Source organism: Hyla sarda, chromosome 3 (assembly GCF_029499605.1).
Source record: "Hyla sarda isolate aHylSar1 chromosome 3, aHylSar1.hap1, whole genome shotgun sequence".
NCBI classification, from domain to species: domain Eukaryota; kingdom Metazoa; phylum Chordata; class Amphibia; order Anura; family Hylidae; genus Hyla; species Hyla sarda.
In genome coordinates this window covers 198,464,137-198,485,081 of record NC_079191.1, presented here as the reverse complement: position 1 = coordinate 198,485,081, position 20,945 = coordinate 198,464,137, and the positions used below count along the sequence as shown (strand labels likewise).

Genomic DNA, 20,945 nt, shown 5'->3' with positions numbered 1-20,945 from the left:
TTATTTCATCCGTTATTAAATGTCCGTTTTTTACACAAAAAACAAATGTTTAATAACGGGTGAACTTCATAGTGTGCAAAAAGCCTTACCCAAAAAAAGGCAAAACTGTTATATGTTGCTCAGTATCTCATCCTGATCCTGTACATATCATTTTTATGTGTCTACGACCTATATTTCTCTCAGAATTAGCTTTATTTCTGAATTACCTTAATGTTGTCGACCAGAAGCAGGGGGGGCATGTCCCTTTCTTCTCCTCAGGTGATAACCACTCCCTCACTCTCCTCAGTCACTGGTTTGGGGAGTGAGCATCTGTAACCCTTTCCTTTCCGGTTTTATGCTATACACACACACACACTTTTTGCAAAACTACAGCTCCCAGCAGTGTTGCTGCAGGCTGTGTTCCTCCTACTGTTGCAAAACTACAACTCCCAGCCTGCCCACACATCATTTGGCTGTGCAGGCATGCTGGGAGTTGTAGTTTTGCAACAACTGGATGCATATGATTATAGTACCCTGTATTAGATACACACACACATTCATTAATTGACTTCATTTATTCATACGCATGCACATTAACTAGACAACACAGATTTACACACATACATACATATATACACACACACACACACACATATACATGCAGGGACACTTACTTTTTAAACAAAAAATCCTCCATTCAGTCCTCATTTTCAGTCACCAGCTTCTTTCATCATCTGCTCACAGGCAGCAGTGTAATCCCGCCCCTCCCCCCTTCTCCTCACACAGGAGACTGTGTGAGACAGGAGACAGGAGACAGGAGGCAAGGAGGCAGTTTTTTGACTGGCCTTTTCAGTATCAAATACTGACTTTTTTTTAATGAAAGCAATTGCAAAACCTATTGGTTTTGTATGCTTTACAACATATCAAAAGTTTTCATATCTGACAGTGCCCGTTTAAGGAGATGGTATATCTTCTCTTAGAAACAAGAGTGCAGTGATAAAGTAGATAAGTCCATACAGTGATCCACTGCAGTGTTATAACACCCCCCTGATTGCACTGCCTGCATATACTATGTGCTGTGAATACTTTCTCTAGGGTAGCCTGTGTGATAAAGCCTAGCATTTCCCTTAGGCTTACAGTACATATGTAAAATACTCATGTCCCAATTTGTACGTGCTTTGTATTATGGCTATTCAATTCATAATATTTACCACAAAAAAAATGTATCCTCTGCCACTCCAATGTATAGTAATTCCAAATATGATATTGTGAGACATATGACATCACTATAGAGCAAATACCCTATTTTAGCTTTAACCCCTTAAAGGGGTACTCCGGTGCTTAGACATCTTATCCCCTATCCAAAGGATAGGGGATAAGATGCCTGATCGAGGGAGTCCCGCCTCTAAGGACCCCTGTGATCTTGCACGCGGCACCCCGTTTGTAATAAGTCCCCGGGCGGGCGGCGTGTGACATCACGCCCCCGCCCCTGTGTGATGTCACGATCTGCCCCTCAATGCAAGCCTACGGGAGGGGGCGTGATATCAGTCCCGGAGCGAACGGGGTGCCGCGTGCAAGATCACGGGGGTCCCCAGCGGCGGGACTCCCTCGATCAGGCATCTTATCCCCTATCCTTTTGATAGGGGATAAGATGTCTAAGCACCGGAGTACCCTTTTAAGGACTCAGCCCATTTGGGCCTTAAAGGGGTATTCCAGGAAAAAACTTTTTTTATATATCAACTGGTTCCAGAAAGTTAAACAGATTTGTAAATTACTTCTATTAAAAAATCTTAATCCTTTCAGTACTTAGGAGCTTCTGAAGTTAAGGTTGTTCTTTTCTGTCTAAGTAATCTCTGATGACACGTGTCTCGGGAAACGCCCAGTTTAGAAGCAAATTCCCATAGCAAACCTCTTCTAAACTGGGCGGTTCCCGAGAAACGGGTCATTAGAGATTACTTAGACAGAAAAGAACAACCTAAACTTCAGAAGCTCATAAGTACTGAAAGGATTAAGATTTTATAATAGAAGTAATTTACAAATCTGTTTAATTTTCTGGAGCCAGTTGATATATATATATATATATATATATATATATATATATATATATAAAAAAAATTCCTAGATAGGGGACACTTATTTGTACACTTAAATCAGCCATGAAGTCTAGGGAGAAAAAAAAAATTAAAATAAAATGTTGAGTAAAATCTTGTGCTATATGTATATGAATGAGCCCATGACACACAAATTGGTGCTCCCGACACACAAATTGGTGCAAAAATTGTTGCAGACAAAAGGGATATCAGCATTGTTCTGTATGATGTGTCATATAGAGCTTGAAAGGGACCATACAAGAGGAAAAAAATGGACAAAAAGATTGCCAGTGAAACCCAAGAGGTCGCCGCATGAGAACCAACCAACATAAACCAGTCTCAAAAATAGCACCTCAAACGCAAAAAGCATAGCACCTCACCCAGACACAGGAAGCCACCCCTATGTCGCCTCGCATCAAGCTTCTTCAGGGAGTTACACTTCATGAATAAGGGTCAAGTTTTAACACATTTAGGAACACATTTAGTAAAAGGAACTAAAATATTCTAGTAAGGACTCAACTAAGCATATATGTTCTGGAGGGAATGGGGGTTATGGATTGATGGGGAGATTTCGGAAGGTTTGGGTATAAACAGAGGGAGGAAGAAAATTTATATCTTCTTAAACTGTTTTGTAATTGAATTGTTTACAGAAAAAATGTATTAAAAGTATAAGTATATGAATTAATTTATTTCATAATATAACACCAATCTTCACTTTCTTTGTTGTAAGTGTGAATCATCCAGGAGACTAAGATAACTGACTACTCTAATTATGATCCTCAGAAAAAAACACAGTTAAAAAATAATGGGCAGCACAGCAAAATAGTTTTCTAAACTAAAAGAGTTTGCAATGAAAACATTTTCTTCCAGTGTTTCGAGGGGTACTATCAAGGCTCCTGTGAATAAATCTACAATGAGTATTGCTTATATAATAGGAAGCTCCACATCATGTAAATGGGATTTATTAATAAAGAGAATACACATACAAACACTGTAACAAAGGACATTAACAGCAGGATGTAGATGCTATGATTCATTGAACAGCACTAAAAATATGCCTTAAGGCAGAAGTCAAATATCAATAAAAGACTCAATTATTATAGTATGAAAAATGATATTATTAAAAAGGCACCAAGATTCTGTATGAATATATAAAATGTTTGCTCAAATATGTGGCGCAATACTTTTTTGAACAATCTCTTTTGTTATAAGGGACCCCCCCCCCCCCCTCCACCTCTCTAATGGTAAGCTGACATTGAGGTGTTCTACTGCCAGGACCCCTATTGATCAGCTGTAATCTGTGACTGAACCTGGCAGTAAGTGTTCAATTCCAAAGCCCAGTATCTACAGAAGAGAAAATAAAGATGTATACAATTTACAGGATATTGACTTGCTAAAAGATTATTTAGATGGTATTTAATATAGGTTTTCTAGCCTTTATATTAGATGCTTAATGCCATACGATGTAAATTAAGCTAAATCTTTGCAACACATATGGAGATTTGCATCAATTTCCTTTGCTATAAGTGTCCAGTCCAAAAAAGGAATAATTTGATTCCATAGACAAAGCTTGTGACAACACACAACTAATTCAAATCTGTTAGAAACCGCTAGGGGTCAAATAATGCATCCAAAATAATAACCACAATTCAACTTGGTCAGTGTGACTTGTGTGACCTATTCATTACTGTCAGCTTTGAACCATCTCAAGATTCCCCAATGTAAGTTACGGTCAATTGGGCTTCTATTGACTATTTTTTTTTACCTGATCAATTAATCAGTCAAAATTGGAAAGCTATTTGAAAGCTTATGTTTTGCATTACCAATTGTACTTTGCAATAACTCCTTTTTCTTTAGTATAAAATGTACAGCGCAACCAAACAAATACTATTTGTGGAGGGAATTTGATAGGAAAATCAAAATTTTGCTAATTTTTTTTTTTTTTTTTTTTACGTTTAAGCCGTTCATCTTAGGGGATCATTAACATTATATTTTAATAGGTCAGATACACATGGTGATACAAAATATGTTTATTTATTTATTAAATAAAATGGCAAAAGGGGTTGATAGTACTGTTATTGAGGGAGGGGCCTATTCCCGTTTTCAAACATGTTTTAATAGTTTTATTTTTTATTTTTTTAAGTCTCCATAGAGGATTTTTTTTATAGCAATCTATTAATTGCTAATATTTTTCAGTGCCATGCAGTATTCAATTGAATGATTCATATACAAGGCATAACGTAGCATATAGTACAAAAAAAATTGAAATCTACACATTTTATAAGCAATGTAATAATTTAGTATGTTTTTGCTGAACCTCTTCTGGTATGCTGGGGTCGATACAGTTAAGCTTTATAAACCCGCATTCTGTATCATATAACATAACTGTTCCCTTGTCTTATGATTGATTATTTTATACAGTATGTAATTGTCTGAGCCGTTGATGCTATGTATAGTAATCCACAAACAGCACAATATATGGCTTTATGTTTTAAAATGAAGGCATTTCCATGACATTCTGACATTTGAAAGTATACTACAAATATTAAGGACACGTCATTTCAATTTCAATAAGCTTATTAGAAATAAATATTCATAACTTACAGTGTGTCTTTGATCAGAGGAGTGCTTCCTAGCTTAAAACATGTCTTTTCACCTCCACAGGATGTCTTTCTTAGAGAAAACTGCTCAGCGAGGTCATATCCTGTAGAAACAGCAATTATGTCATTACGAATATAAAGCACTGGGCATAAAAGTACTTAATGATATGGCCCAAAATATTTCCAATTATTTGGAAAAAAAAATAAAAGAATTATCTGTATTTTGTCAAAGTCAGTACTGACAAAAGACCTTCTTTCTGCACACCATCTATGAAACAAAAATATTCATGACCCTGAATAAAGAAATCCTGCAAGCTCTGTACACTAGTCAGGCTCAAAAAGTCTTTCATACATACTTTATACAATATAAAAAAAAAAAAGTCTGCAACTGATTCAGTAAAAGATACAAGCAGCACAAATTATTATTTATTGGATAGTTCTTAGCTAGAGATAAATAAATACAAAGGATTACAAATATATTTACAGTGTATTGACTGGATTGCAGGTAGTTTATTTTAATTTCTTTGAACCATTTTTTTAAAATCTGTGTAGGTCCAAAATACTGTGCTGTTTTTTTTTTATTTTTATGATTTTTAGAATCTTTTTAAGTTCTCAGAGTTATAACTTAATGATAAAAGTTTCAAGATTTCCTGTATAATCAGAGTTAAAATGTGCTACCTACCTCTAACCACTGGGATTTAAGAGTGTATTACCTTGCCTATTACTGCTTATAAATTGAATTTTGTAATAAAACATAATGGCATATTCCCCCAATAGTGGCTACAGTCAGACAGTATGTTAGAATTGAATTCTATCTCTATGTAGTTTATTTGAAAATGAAGTACCAAGCAAAACCAATGTGAAAAGTATGGTGTGTGCTACTATGAGGACATGAACGATCAATGAAAGAAAAGGCCGGTTCTACTATTGATTTCTATGCTGATGAAAAGACATATATTTTTAAAACCAAAACAAGCCCTTCAAGGTGCTAGGATTCTAAGCTAAGGTCTCAAAGGGCCCAAACAGCAAAATAACAAAACAAAACAAATAATAATAATACTATTAACAGGGTGTGTGTGTCATATGTTTCCTCCAGACAGTTTATTTTGCATACGGTTTTTACCACAAATTAGTAAACTTTATGTATTTTCCACATAGTATAAATGACATGTTTCTTATACATGTGAATTTAAAATTATAAAAAAAAAATGTTGAGCAGTTTACAGTTTAAACTATGCACAATTCTAATGAAAATGATACACCCCTGTTACATATAATTTTCACAGTTACTTAAATGAGGAATACATGTGAAAAATACATTGGGGGGGGGGGGATTTATCAATGTGTGTTTGGCTACACATGTTTTTAAAACTAATTCAGCAGGTTCAAGTTAAGTGTAAGTGTGGTTCAATTATCAAAGGTTGCACCAAGTGTGATAATACATGTGTGGGTTTTTGTTGTAGTACGCTAGTTTTCTAAGAAAGCAAATTGCTGGTATTGATTTGCAATATTTGGAGCCCTCTACGAAAAAATTTGTGACATTTGTTAGAAAAGTCGCACATGATCAATTCACAAAGGGTCAAAATCGTTCAGAAATCACTTCAGGACGAAAAGATGCAAAAAAAAAGTAGCAAAACTCATCATTGCGTCAAATTTGAGCCTTTTTAAAACAAGAAAACTTGTTTAAAATGCTTGATACATCTCTCCCATTGTGTAAACATAAAATCAGTAGCTCCAAACTATATTTTCAGTATTTGTACACAAACAGACCTAGGGAATTTCTCAGTGTTTTGAAGTTTCAACAAAGTATATATATGAAAAAAATGAAGTAATGGAAAGGTAAAGTAGGAAAATAACATCTTAAGGTGTAAGCTGGAGTTTTTTGGGGAGAAACTGGTTTAACAATTTTTACCGTACTGGTTTTAGTAAGTAAGTTAAAAATAAAATTTTAATAAAAATTTTAATTTGTTTATTTACCTTCTAAATGAAAAAGTAAGCAACTACAGTATTTAAATATGTTTCTGTTGTAGACTCTAGGTAACTCATAAACTGATGTTGTTCGCTCCATCTTATGCAGAGTATATAGCATGCCATTCATATCATTAATATGTGCTATTCAAATAGCATAGGGAATAGCATGGCAAGTTGTAAAAATGTTTATTTGAAGCTTTCTACACCTGTAGGTGGCTATGCTGCTGCTTCTGGCATATATCTGACAGTACAATGCTGCTGGCTGGACTGTCTCCCCAGGGAGGGGAAGGACACTGTAAATGGCAGATCACAATTTAGAGAGAGGGAAATAATCCACATTTTCAAGAAAGGTAGATCACACAAGAAGTGTCAGAGGGAAGAAATATGCACTCAGCAGAGTCTGCAGGAAAGAAGGGAAATTACACCAAAACAAAGCAGAGAATATCCTGTTAATCACCTATCCTCACTTATGTGCTATGTTCTTGCTGCTGGCTGTGCTTCTGGCTTTTGTCCATATAGGTTTCTGGGCCAATGAACATCCTGCAATACTCTACTTATTTTCTGTTCTCCTGCAAGCCATGGCTCAGTTTTGATGTGACTGTAGCCATCTAGCTCCATGAAGTGTCTGTTCACCATAATAAATGACAGTTCCTTCTGAAATCACCCAGGTGGCCTATTTAAAGGGACTTGGACTTTCCTGATTTGGATCCCTTTGCCTAAATTACTGTTGCTGATTATTGACTCTGTACCTCACTTCTTATTCTATTAATCGACCTTAAAATGAGTCTTGTTCTTAAATTTTGCTCCTGTCTGATCCATTGGATTGTCTTCTGGTTCCTGTTATTCTATTCCTATTATTAACTCTTGGCTGCATTTGTTCTTTTTTTCCTTTGTTTCTACTATGTTTCTGGGAAATACCATCATTTATTTTAGGAGCTAAGGGTAAATGAGTTTGTGCACCAGTCTAGCCAGTGCCAAACCGATTGCACCTTAGAAGATCTACAACTCCAATGGGCTGTAGAAAGCAAGATCACTCCAGAAATGAAGCTGTGCTAGTGAACGCAGAAGCATCATAGTTGTCAAGACCATTTTAAATGCATAACAGGGAAGGACACACCCACTAGGAAATGTCTGTAGCTAGAATCAGGATGCAAACTGCATACCAGGGTTTTTTAGAAACAGAACTTATTCCTTTTACGTATCTTAATATATATATATATATATATATATATATATATATATATATATATTTTTTTTTTTTATTCATATCAAAGGTATCCATACCAATAAGGCATAAAATATTACATACCTGATATATCCAGGTTGGCTGTATAACCCTGGCTATTGTCAGATCCATGAATTCTTAGGATTGGGCACACTGTAAAACAACAATAATGAATATATTACTCTGCTTTGAGGTAAGCATTGTCAACATAAGCAGTGTATAAAGGCATTCAATGTTTAGACTTAAGTGCAATATTAAATGGATTATATCATGCCAATTCTTACCAAAATTGACTTGTCAATGACTGAAAAACTAAAAATCAAAAAAGGAGAGCTCCCAGTAATTTTATGAAATTGCTTTTTGGTAGGATTTGAAGGATTTTCTTGCTGGGTTGCCACCGAGTTTTCGTCCTGTAAAGTCCCGTAATTCACCTCCTTGGTTGCGCTCTGCAGGCGTGTCCCCCGCCAGCAGTAATACTTTGGGTCCCAGAGGAAGGTACATAAGCCCGCCACCCTTATTCACATATGCATTTTCTTCAACTCCACGTCCTACAGCACTCAGGGGACATGTGACTCCACGTCACTAGGATGTGGAGTTGAAGAAAATGCATATGCCAATAAGGGGGGCGGGCATAGGCACCTTCCTCCGGGACCCAAAGTATGACTGCCAGCGGGGGACACGCCTGCAGAGCGCAATTAAAGGGGTGAATTACGGGACGTTACAGGTCAAAAGCTCGGCGGCAACTCAACAAAAAATTGTAAGTGACCCCTGTATGGACTCCTGTTCACCCACACTATAACCCAGTGTATTGGGTTTAGTGTGGGTGAACTTGCTGACAGTTTTCCTTTAAGTATTTCTGTTACTAAAAATCTTTTTATACAACAACTTCCCAAGAAAATATTTATTCTATCAATGGAATACATAGAAATGTTGTGTTTGATGTTGAGTAGCAGTCTATCATTTGGAAATAGAGGTAGTATGAGAGCAGAGACTTCTCCACAGCAATCTGCTCACGTATCAATTGCATGTCAAATGATCGTTCTAAATTGATTTTTCCTAAAATATTAGCTTAATATATAAACTCCAAACATATATACATGGAAATGGAAGATTGGATCATGTACCAAAGATATGACCAGTCTGTAGAGTGTTGAATAGCCCCATCTAAGGCTCTAAGATACTAAAAAAACCACAGTATAAAACTACTATCATTATCTCCAAAAGAAGACTTGGAACACTGATACATTTTACCAGAGATGGTGGGTTTGCCAAAATTATTCCAATGACAGAGAAGTAAATTGTCTAGGAAGTTATAAAACATCCCTGAAAAACATCCAAAAAACTGAAGCCACACCAACTCCCATTATTCCACAATAACAAGTAGACTGGCTTTAAATTGAATTAAAGAGAAACCACTGTCACCCATCAGTGCTCTCCTTACATTTATCAATTAACGCGCTTAGCCAATAGCAAAGAGTACATAAAATATGTACTGAGACGAATGGGCCAAAATACAAAAACAATTCAGGATAACACATAGTAGAGATAGATGTATCAAAAATATTTTTTGTGCAGTACTATGTAAAAATAAAGAAGTTAGGCCTAGGGGATGCTAAACTTTATCATTTGGTGTCTACAGTACTCTTCATGACCAGTAAAAAGCAGCTAATTTGTGCAAAAAATAAAGTCAACTTTTGGATGGACTTAAGCTGCCCTCAGAACTATGGAAAAGAGGTGGGCTTAGTATAAAAGGGCATGTGGCATCCACAGCCCTGCAGACTTACTATAGTTTATGCCAATAACTGACATGAATAAAAGCTGAAGTCTACTAGTGCCGTAACCCACCAAACTCAAAAGGGGAGGGTTGGTGCCTGTAGTTCCACCCCTGTTGAGTGCTTTGTTCACTGAATTATCAAAGTGCCTCAGTCAGGAACCAAATGACCAAGGATCAACTCCAACATTGAGTAGTGTGGTGCCTCTATCTGTTGATATGTGTGCAAGATAAATAGTAATAATGTTAGATTATTGCACGGTGCCCTTTGTTAGTTTTATAGCTAAATTGTGATTCTGGTAACTCATGGGAGGTGGCAGGTGTAGCAATGGCCATTTTTTTTCTTATTAATTGTAATTTTATGTATCTGTGTATTACTCATACAGTATCATTTGTGTACTGGATACATTTATAGGCATCTCTGTATGACTGTTGTTATGATTGAAAAGGGCAATACTACAGCTCCGGGCCTCCATCTCTGCTGTGACTGTGTTTCCCAAGTTGTTTGTGTTTCTGGACTAGCACCCTTGTTGGTCGCTTGCAGGGTGGATAGTTTCCAGTACAGGCTTTCCACTTTTCTTTGATTTAAAAAGAATTTGCTATTTTATTCACTCAGAAGCGAGAGAAGAGCACAGTTTACTATGTTTACTAAGAAATATTGTTTTGATTGAATGAAACTTCATGCGCAAATTAGTGCAGATACCATGGGAGCTCAAAAACATACTGAAAGGAATGTAAAAAACAAATTAAAACATACTTAACTTTTAACAAATGCAATTCCCCAGACAACAGAATACTGGTAGAACACCATGTTGTAAGTGAATTATGGCTTAATTATGTCCCACTTATGCCACAGAATTTTTTTCAAGGTTTAAGCAATTATAGTAAAGTATTAATAAACCTCTTTATGTGTGTAAGCATTTTAGCAAAAGAAAAAAGGTCTATAATTACACTTACATGTAATTACATCATGCATAAAAATGGGAATGGATTACATGTATAATACTATCACTGGAATATTCAACCCACTTTGAGCTTCTTGTAGTGTAGATAAAGGGAATGGTTTATTCTCTTATCCTTAACCAAAGAGGGTATTTGTTTTCAATTTTCTATGCTCTAGTGCATACTGACTTGGTTTCCATTTCCTTACATTTCATTTCACTACAGACCCGGCTGTTTAAATGAGAAAATTATATTTGTAGTGCTTTTTTGATACATACAGAAAGTCTCTTGTCCAAATACAGCTAATTCATAAATTTAGCTCTTTTAGAATACATTTACACGTATGCATTTGCTGTATATTTTGCTTCAGATTTTCATCGTGTGACTGTATCCTAAGGGCATATATAGACAGAATACAAATTCTGTGGGGTTTCTGTCTGAAATTGTTGGCAGAATTCCCAAAGGTCACACACACAATGGCAAATACATCTTAAATCATGTGAAATTTGGTGCAGATTTGTTGTGGATCTGCCACTATGGATTTCCGTGCATACTGGAAAAAAAAAGGAAAACTCAACAGACAGATTTACTAATACTCTCTATTTCTTAGACAGCGTAAAATTACACTAAACAATGTAAAAATTTGCCCGATTTTTAATGTGGCTCAGGCCGTTCTTATAAATTTGGACAATCTATGGGGTACTCACCCCTAGACATCTTATCCCCTATCCATATCCACTGGGGACTATTTAGAATGCTAGGTGCTGCACTTATATCACAGGGGAGTCCCAGTGGCGAGACCCCCGCAATCAGACATCTTATCCCCTATTCTATGTCTAGGTGCGGAGTACCGTATATGCCGGAATATATGACGACTGGGCGTATAAGACGACCCCCAACTTTTACAGTTAAAATATAGAGTTTGGGATATACTCGCCATATAAGACTACCCCTCCTACCACGATGTACGGTACCTTGCATTTCCCCCCACATTAGGTAGGCATCATGTTCCCCCACATTAGGTAGGCAGCATGTTCCCCCACATTAGGTAGGGAGTATAGTTCCCCCCACATTAAGTTGGCAGTTCCCCACATTAGGTTGCCAACTCCCCCACATTAGGTCAGCAGCTCTCCCACATTAGGTCGGCAGTTCCCCCACAATAGTAGGCAGCTCCCCCACATTAGGTCGGGAGTTACCCCACATTAGTAGGCCGCTCCCCCATATTAGTTGACAGCTCCCCCACATTAGTAGCAGTTCCCCCACATTAGTAGGCAGCTCCGCCACATTAGTAGTCAATTCCCCAACAATAGTAGGCAGCTCCCCCACATTAGGTTGGGAGTTACCCCACATTAGTAGGCCGCTCAACCACCTAAGTAGGCAGCTCCCCCACATTAGTAGCAGTTCCCCCACATTAGTAGGCAGCTCCCCCACATTAGTAGGCAATTCCCCCACATTAGGTCAGCATTTCCCCACATTAGGTCAGCATTTCCCCCACATTTGTAGGCAGCTCCCCCCACATTTGTAGGCAGCTCCCCCCACACTTGTAGGCAGCTCCCCCACATTAGGTCAGCAGTTCCCCCACAATAGTAGGCAGCTCCCCCCACATTTGTAGGCAGTTCCCCCACATTAGATTGGCAGCTCCCCCCAACAAACATACAGCTTCCAGCCATATACAGTGTATGGCTGGAGGCTGTATGTCTGTACTGCCCCCACAGTGTTCCGATCACAGCTCCTCCGGCCCGGGTCACCATCTACTGCTATGGCCTATGGACCATAGCCGTAGGTGCCGGGACCGGGGAGCGGTGACCAAATCACTTAAGATAGCACGGCCGGTCACTCACCAGGCCCCGGCCGGCGCGTCCTCCTGCGGTCCTCCTGGTCGTGCACTCCTCTGCCTCTATGGTTGTAAGCACAGGAAGTCACTGACGTCCCGTGCGTACAACCATAGAGACGGAGGACCGGACCGCAGGAGGACCGAAGGAGGGTCGCAGGAGGACGCCGGGGAACGGTAAGTGACCGGCGGACATCCTCATGTCCCGAAAAGATTTTTCTGGACACAGGGATGTCCGGGATAGGAATACCTATGATTATCTGCCTGGGCCGGCTCCCGTGTGTGGCTGCATGCGGGGGCCAGCCAGAGCAGGTAAAAACTAATACTGTATACTAAAAACCAGGATGCCTCCAGCTGTTGTGAAACTACAACTACCAGCATGCCCGGACAGCCTTTGCCGTGCTGGGAGTTGTAGTTTCACAACAGCTGGAGGTCCCCTGGTTTTCAGTATACAGTATTAGTTTTTACTTGCTTTGGCCGGCCCCCGCATGCAGCCACACACGGGAGCCATCCTGGGCAGATAATCAGAAGTTTTCCTATCCCGGATCTCAATACCCGGCGTATAAGAAGACCCACGACTTTTCAGAAGAAAATTCGGGGTTAAAAAGTCATCTTATACACCGGGATATACGGTACCCCTTTAACTACTTGTTCACTGTTTGCTAAAAATGTGTGCCAAATTATTGGTGTGTTTTGGCACCCTAAGGGGTCTATTCACAAGGCAGAATTTCTGCATGAAGATTCCACCTGAAATTAGAGCCAAATAGACTTCTATGGGATTCTGCACTCCCATTCACTCTTCTGAATTTCTGCATGTGGATTCTGCACCGATTCCGCACAAAATCTGCATAAGCCAGAAACCATCCAAATGAATGCGGTAGCAGAATTGGTGCGGATGTGAGGAAATTCTGCCGTGTGAATAGACTCTAACACTCATGCCATGCCCCTTTAACATAAAGCTATGACTTTTAAGCTTAGCCATTCCTCCTTATCTGAAGCATCATGTATAAAACCCACAATCAGGGGATCATTTATCATTTATAAACATGTAAGTTTTTTTTATCCTATGCAGCACAGTAATGCACACCAGGCGCAGCTGGTCGCCATTTATTGTGATGCCTGTCCCTTTTGATTAATGTCAGCTAATGTTTAGCGAGCTAATGACTTCTGTGAGTTTTGTCAGTGTTGCATGTCATAAGTAAGTGCATAAACTGTTTGCCTAGAAAACCAACCCCCAAAACACACACACTGGATGTACAGCGTATTTTCACAAATATATATGCCGATTTGGGCCTTGATACATGACCCTGTAATGTAATTGTAGTGCAATTGATGTACACTAATTTTTTGCAACAAATTGTGCCAGAAGTCTGTAACGAATAGTAAATAGTCATCAAATGTGTTTAAAGTCTACAGTTGTGGATTTTGCTGTAGATCCCTAAAAAAAATGCAACAATACTTTTTATGTTGGATTTTCACGGATTTTGACTTGGGAAATATTTTTTTTTTAAATAATTTTACAGTTTATTCACTAAAATGCATTGGGATTTTACATGAACATTTTCTGTTGCTACTTTAACCCCTTAAGGACCATATTTTTTTCCGTTTTTGCACTTTCATTTTTTCCTCATCACCTTCTAAAAATCATAACGCTTTAAATTTTACACCTACAGACTCATATGAGGGCTTTTTTTTTGTACCACCATTTGCACTTTGTAGTGACGTCAATTATTTTACCACAACATTTACTGCGAACTCAGAAATAAAATATTTGTGGGACAAAATTGAAAAAAATAAAAAACCGCAATTTTGAGGCTTCCGATTCTACACTGTGCACTTTTTGGTAAAAATTATACCATATTTTTATTCTGTAGGTCCATACGGTTACAATGATACCCAATTTATATATGTTTTTCTTTATTTTACTACTTAAAAAACGTAAAACTATATGCACCAAAATTAGTATGTTTAAAATTGTCCTCTTCTGACCCCTATAACTTAAAATGTTTCCGTATACCAGGTGGTATGAGGGCTCATTTTTTGCACAGTGATCTGAAGTTTTTATCGGTACCATGATTGTTTTGATGAGACTTTTTGATCACTTTTTATACATTTTTTTTTTTTATGGTATACAAAGTGACCAAAAATACGTAATTTTTGATTTTTTTTACGTGTACGCCATTAATTGTGCGGTTTAAATAACATAATATTTGTATAGTTCGGACATTTACGCATGCAGCAATACCACATATGTTTATTTTTATTTACATTTTTTTATGGGAAAAGGGAGGTGATTCAAACTTATTTAGGAAGGGGTTAAATCACATTTAGTCACTTTTTTTTAAACTAGTTTTACACTTTTTTTTAGCCCCCATAGAGTACTATTACTTGCAATCCTTTGATTGCATAAACTGTTCAATTGCTATGCAATAGCATAACATTGATCAGTGTAATCTGCGCTTGATTGCTCAAGCCTGGATCTCCAGCTTGGAGCAATCAAATGCCGATCAGACAGTGTGGAGCACAGTAAGGCACCTCCCGCTGTCCTTTCAGCTGTTCGGGATGCTGCGATTTCACCGCGGTGGTCCTGAACAGCTCCCCTGGGCTAAACAGCAGTGTATTCTCCTGCTTTAGACGCCTCAATCATCTTAATTGCAGTGTTTAAAGGGTTAATACCGGACATAAGCCCAATCAGTGATGCCTGGTATTAGCCACGGATCCTGGTTGCTGATAGCAACTGGGACCCAGCAGATACGAAGCGCGCTTACGGGAGCCGGCCACGGATGTAAATATACGTCTGTGGTCATTAAGAGGTTAAATGCTGTAGATTTTCAACCTAGAAAATCCAGATTCTGCATGCTATTAGGGTGTCATCACACACAGCATTTTTACAATGCGTTTGACAAAAAAATTATGTGAAAGCACACTTTACATACTAGTAACCTTTTCACCTGTAGTGTTGGTGTGTATAAAATATGCATGTGTTTATTTGACAAATGAGAAAGTTTTGTAAGTGATTTAAGTAATTCCGCTTCAATAGAGAAACATAACCCAAACTATTCCCTCCAGCTGATATAGCATGTTATATTATGACAATGTGTATGACAGATTTCTTTGCAAGCAGCTGTGTGATATACTCAATGTTCTTGTCAATAGAATTGTTATGCCAAGTATTAACACACAAAGTTTATAGAAGAATTACAAACCGTAAAGGAAATGGCAGAAATAAAAAGTTTCACAAGTTCTACTGCAGTATGCGGTAATTTTTTAAATAATTTTACAGATTAAAATATAGAAAGATTGTGGAGTATGGTTAAACATTGTGTGAGTCACATATGTCAAAACTGAGTTCCTGCTGTGGACAGCACTCCGCTCTCTGGAGCACTCACCCCACTGCTGCCAGGAGTTCCACATCATTCAGTTAAATTGGGGAACAAATTGAGACCATTCCTCACTTTCTGCTTGGTCAGAGACCAGAGATCCAGCCATGGCTTACGTGTGGTTCCAGCAGGACCTGGTGTTCCGGGGCAAGAAGTCTCTGATTGGACCATAGCAACCAAACAAACCTTGCTCATAACAACCAATCAGATCTAGTGTGCGCTGTCTGAGTGGGCTTTGTAAAGAAAGGCACTTGTAAGAGAGTTAGAAAACTAAGAGATATCTGCTGTGCGGAGTGAATTTGTGAAGCTGGAGTGATTTGTGTGAGTACTTAAAATTGCTCATAGAGGGATCACTGCTAAAATTTTGAACAGCCTCCTTTTTTTTCTCCACACTGCCTCTAGGGGGAGGGGTAGATTGGTCACACATAGGTGCTTAAATGTTAGTTTGGGAGTCAGTTCTGAGCGTGCTCTGTCTGAGTGGGCTTTGGAAAGAGAAACACTTGTAAGAGTTAGGAAACTGAGAGATTGAAAGCAGGAGTTTGAGTTCGCTGTGATACTGTTACTTTGATGTTACTTTGCTTACACTGTAGAGACTTTAACTCACAAGGTCTTTAGAGAATTTATTTGTAATATTTACTGATTTTGGCTGTTAATCTGTGAAATACCCATAACTAGTATGGCCTCCATGTTGGAAAATGTTGTGCGGTGTACATCATGTTCAATGTATGCAAGTCTTGAACAGAAGTTTGAGGGTGCAAATTGTTGTGCAGGATGTGTGCGAGTTGTTCATTTGCAAGCCCAGATCCTGGATCCAGAAGAGCAACTGGCAACACTGTGATGCATTGACAACTTGGAGAGGAGTCTCCTGAGCAAGTACTCTCTGGGGTGGAGGAAATGAGAGGAAAAAATGGAGGGCAGCGCCTCGCATAATTCTGTGGGTTATGAGAGTCCCAGGTGCCCTCAGTATTAAGCTCACCTTAGGTATGTCTTGGTTTTGTGCATATAACCCCTTGGCATATGGGTAGCGAACAGGAGGTCCTAGGCTGCAGCCTGCAGAGTCGACCGGGCTCTTCTACGGAGTTGGTAAATGCAAACGTGGATGAGGAAGATAAAAGGACTTGCGGTGGCGCGGTTGCATACATGTATGCAATTGATAAAGAGGGAATATACCCTTGAAACGCGTTTTGCTATGTATGTATGTATGAATAAACAACAATATAAAATGGGATATTGTCCTCAAAAACAAGAATACTGACACTAAATGGCAGACTTATATAATATATAAAAAGATATCTTAAATTATCACTGTAATAAATATATACCTTATAGGAATAAAAGGGTCAGAAATAAAAGAAAACCAATATGGATGAATAAAAACATTAAAAAATAAAGCATTTATTTTGGTAAAATTCAATAAAAAAAACTATTGAAAGAAAAAAATTAAGCATTTAAAATACTAAAGCAGGACGGCAGTGAAGAAACATTAAAAAGCTATAGAAAAAAAAGTAAAATATGTAAAAAAAAAAAATGAGAAAAGCCGCAAAAATAGAGACAGAAAGACTCATTGGCAAAGAGAGTAAAACTAACCCCAAAATGTACTTTAACTATATAAATAGCAAAAAGGTCAAAAATGAAAGTGTGGGCCCCTTAAAAAAATGATGAGGTAGAAATTATAAACGGGGATCAGGAAAAACCAAATATATTAAAAAATTCTTCTCCACTGTGTTCACCGAGGAAAATGAAATGCCAGGTGAAATATAGTGTGATAAGTTAAACTCCCCAGTACAGGTCACCTGTCTAACCCAGGAAGAAGTACAGTGCCGCCTACAAAAAATCTAAACAGACAAATCACCAGGTCCAGATGGCATTCACCCCTGTGTTCTACAGGAATTAAGTAATGTAATAGACAGACCCCTATGTTTAATATTCCGGGCCTCTATAGTAACAGGGACTGTTCCCCAGGACTGGCGCATAGCAAATGTGGTACCAATGTTTAAAAAGGGAACAAAAGGTGACCCAGGGAATTATAGGCCTGTTAGTTTAACCTCCATTGTATGTAAATTGTTTGAGGGCTTTCTAAGAGATGCTATTTTGGAGTATCTTAATAAAAATAAACGTATGACCCCATATCAGCATGGCTTTATGAAGGATCAGTCCTGTCAAATTAACCTGATCAGCTTTTTTGAGGAGGTGAGCTCCAGACTGGACATGGGGCAATCGCTGGATGTCGTATATCTGGATTTTTCCAAAGCATTTGATACGGTGCCTCATAAAAGGTTGGTGCATAAAATGAGAAGGATGGGGCTGGGGGAGAATGCATATAGGTGGGTAAGTAACTGGCTCAGTGAAAGGAAACAGAGGGTGGTTATTAATGGTACTTATTCTGATTGGGTGACTGTTACTAGTGGGGTACCACAGGGGGTAAGTCTTGGGTCCTGTCCTATTTAATATATTCATTATTGACCTTGTAGAGGGGTATAATAGTAAAGTAGCAATCTTTGCAGATGATGCTAAACTCTGTAAAGTGGTAAACACTATAGAGGACAGTGCACTGTTACAAATATATCTGGATAGGTTGGAGTTTTGGGCTGGGAAGTTGCAGATGAGGTTCAACATTGATAAATGTAAGGCTGCTTTCACACTATGAAATAGTTCCATTTAGGAACTTCCGTCACCAGTTCTGTCACTATATCGGCGAAACCCGGCCGTTACAAAACCCCTGACGGCCATGACTAAATCGCATTGCAGCCTATGGGGTTTTGTAACTGCCCATTTGTACCCGTATATGCCCGTAAATAGTGTGAAAGAGGCCTAAGGTTATGCACATGGGAAGGAAAAATCCAGGCTGGGATTATATATTAAATGGGAGTACACTTAGGACGACTGACGTGGAAAAGGACTTGGGAGTCTTAGTTAACCGTAAATTTAGCTGTGGTAACCAGTGTCGGGGGGGGGGAGGGATTTATCTATCACATTCTCCCTATTCCACCCTTCTTGGCAAGTTTGGCTTTGACCTTGAAAGGACAGCCCCACGCTAGAACCAGACCCTCCTTCAACTCTGCGACCTCCCTATGCACTTCTTCCACCTATTATGGGGGAGTCCTCAGGAGACTTTGTCTACAGGGTTTGGTTATTAGAGAATAAATGATGTAGACAAAATCATGTGTACCCATATATAAAGAAGGTACATAAAGATGTCTGCCAAGCAAAGTATCCCATTTCTGAGAATACAAATGCACAAATAACAAATAACTGTTATACCAACTCTGGCAATTCACATGCCAGCTTCTGGGATCTGCAGCAGGGCCCCAAATGCCAATAATAATACTGGTCTCTTAAGGGGCATATGTGCTTTAGGCACCAGGGCCCCAGTGCGACCTCTGCTACCTCTATAGCTACGTCCCTGAAAACTGTTACAATGTATTGTACACTGACAAACACAAGAACACATAATTAATGCGCCCCGAACATGTCCATTAATGGACGCTTGTTACCATGTGAGTCCAAGCAAAATCATCATAGGTCCTGCGGGTTAGAGACATATGCAGTGTCAGGAACTGGTTTCTCACTATATCCAATGGTTGTCCATGTTACTCAATAAAGCAGCAGGCAATTTAGATGTGAGAACATTCAGTGGTCTTATTCAAAGGGTAGGGAAATCCTCCACCTTTTGCTGCACAATGGTTACGGACAGCACGGGAGCAACGGAAGCTCCCGCTCAGGATATTAATTGCAATACGACACTTAGTTACCTTGCAACTGGTTTCATCATACTTTGATCCATTAGGTAATTTCCTCAATATCTCTTGGAAAATCAACGAATCACCTACACATAGACAAATATACATTTTTTACATTAAAGGGGTACTCCCGTGGAAAACTTTTTTTTTTTAATCAACTGGTGCCAGAAAGTTAAACAGATTTATAAATTATGAAGAAAGCAGGTAGATGCCAGCGATTAAGAAACTTCACCTTTATTGGAACCACGTAAAATCATCGACATGGAGAGAATTCAATAAGACAAACATTTAAAATTCCAGGAATCAGCGCCAAGCATGACGCAATTCAGGTCATGTGACCTCTCATCAGATGCATGGTGGGAAGCAGAAGGGTGGGGGAATAAATTCCAGCCTCCTAATGGAACAGGAGAGTAAGATTTCTATCCTACGAACCAGGGATTAACCCTGTCCGTTCCAAAAATAGAGGCACCCATCTGCTATACATAACAGGTACAAAATCATAAATCATTAAACACCTATAACTATAGTTACAAGATAAGTGCAAACAATATATATATGGAACCTGTATATTTTTTAGGGAGACACAAAGTGTATATTTAGAGGAAAAAGATTGCCAAAACACTAATAATTATAAATAATAATACAATAGATAATAATATATATAAAGCATCAATGGCAACCTAAAACTAGTTAGTAGTGAAGAATGACGTCCGATTTTTAATTTAACCCATGTGGTTGAAATGTGCGCAAAGAGTAAATCCAAAAGATTTCCCTATTGCGTAATGATTTGATGCGGTTTCCACCTCTGTCATGTGAACAAACTATCTCAATACCTGAGAAAGAAAAATGGGCAACATTACCATCGTGAACATTTTTAAAATGTTTGGAGACATTTGAAGCGTTAGTGTAAGAACTGCTGCCAATAGCTCTAAGATGTTCCTGGATGCGTTTTTTCAAGGTTCTTTTAGTGCTGCCGATATAGGATACATTGCAGCTATTACAATCTATTTTGTATATTACGTTAATAAATTGTTTAATTTCAAATCAGGAATTGAAATTGTAGAAGTCTTGGCAGCATGTGCACACACGACGCATCTAGGTAAACCGCATTTGAAAAACCCATTTAGTTTAATCCATGAACGAGAGCCGGCAGTGGAAGCAAGTGGCAAGACACTCGGAGATAAAAGATTACCTAGATTGGGGGCCCGTCTACTCGAGAAATTTATACAATTTTTTTTAATATTTATTAAGGATGGTGTCCACTCCTGACATAAGATAGGTAAGAATTTATTAATAATAGATTTGATACTATTAAATTCTAGACTGTAAGTAGTGGTAAAGGTAGGCTTCGATACCATATTCAAAAATGTTTGATTAGGTTTTGGTATAAGGAAGCTGTCTCTAGATTTTTGTGAA

The 20,945-nt window shown here is 38.4% G+C and overlaps 1 protein-coding gene across 6 annotated transcripts in view; it reads right to left on the bottom strand.

Moving 5' to 3' along the window:
• The window catches only part of COL19A1 (collagen type XIX alpha 1 chain), a 1,011,804-nt gene that overhangs the window by 927,044 nt on the left and 63,815 nt on the right, over window positions 1–20,945 (bottom strand). For all 6 annotated transcript variants that reach the window (XM_056565831.1, XM_056565835.1, XM_056565834.1 and 3 more), the window contains exons 3-4: window positions 7,950–8,018; window positions 4,674–4,773 (exon numbers count right to left, since the gene is read on the bottom strand). In XM_056565831.1, the coding sequence (XP_056421806.1) occupies window positions 4,674–4,773; window positions 7,950–8,018 (169 nt within the window). The remainder of the gene's footprint in view (window positions 1–4,673; window positions 4,774–7,949; window positions 8,019–20,945) is intronic.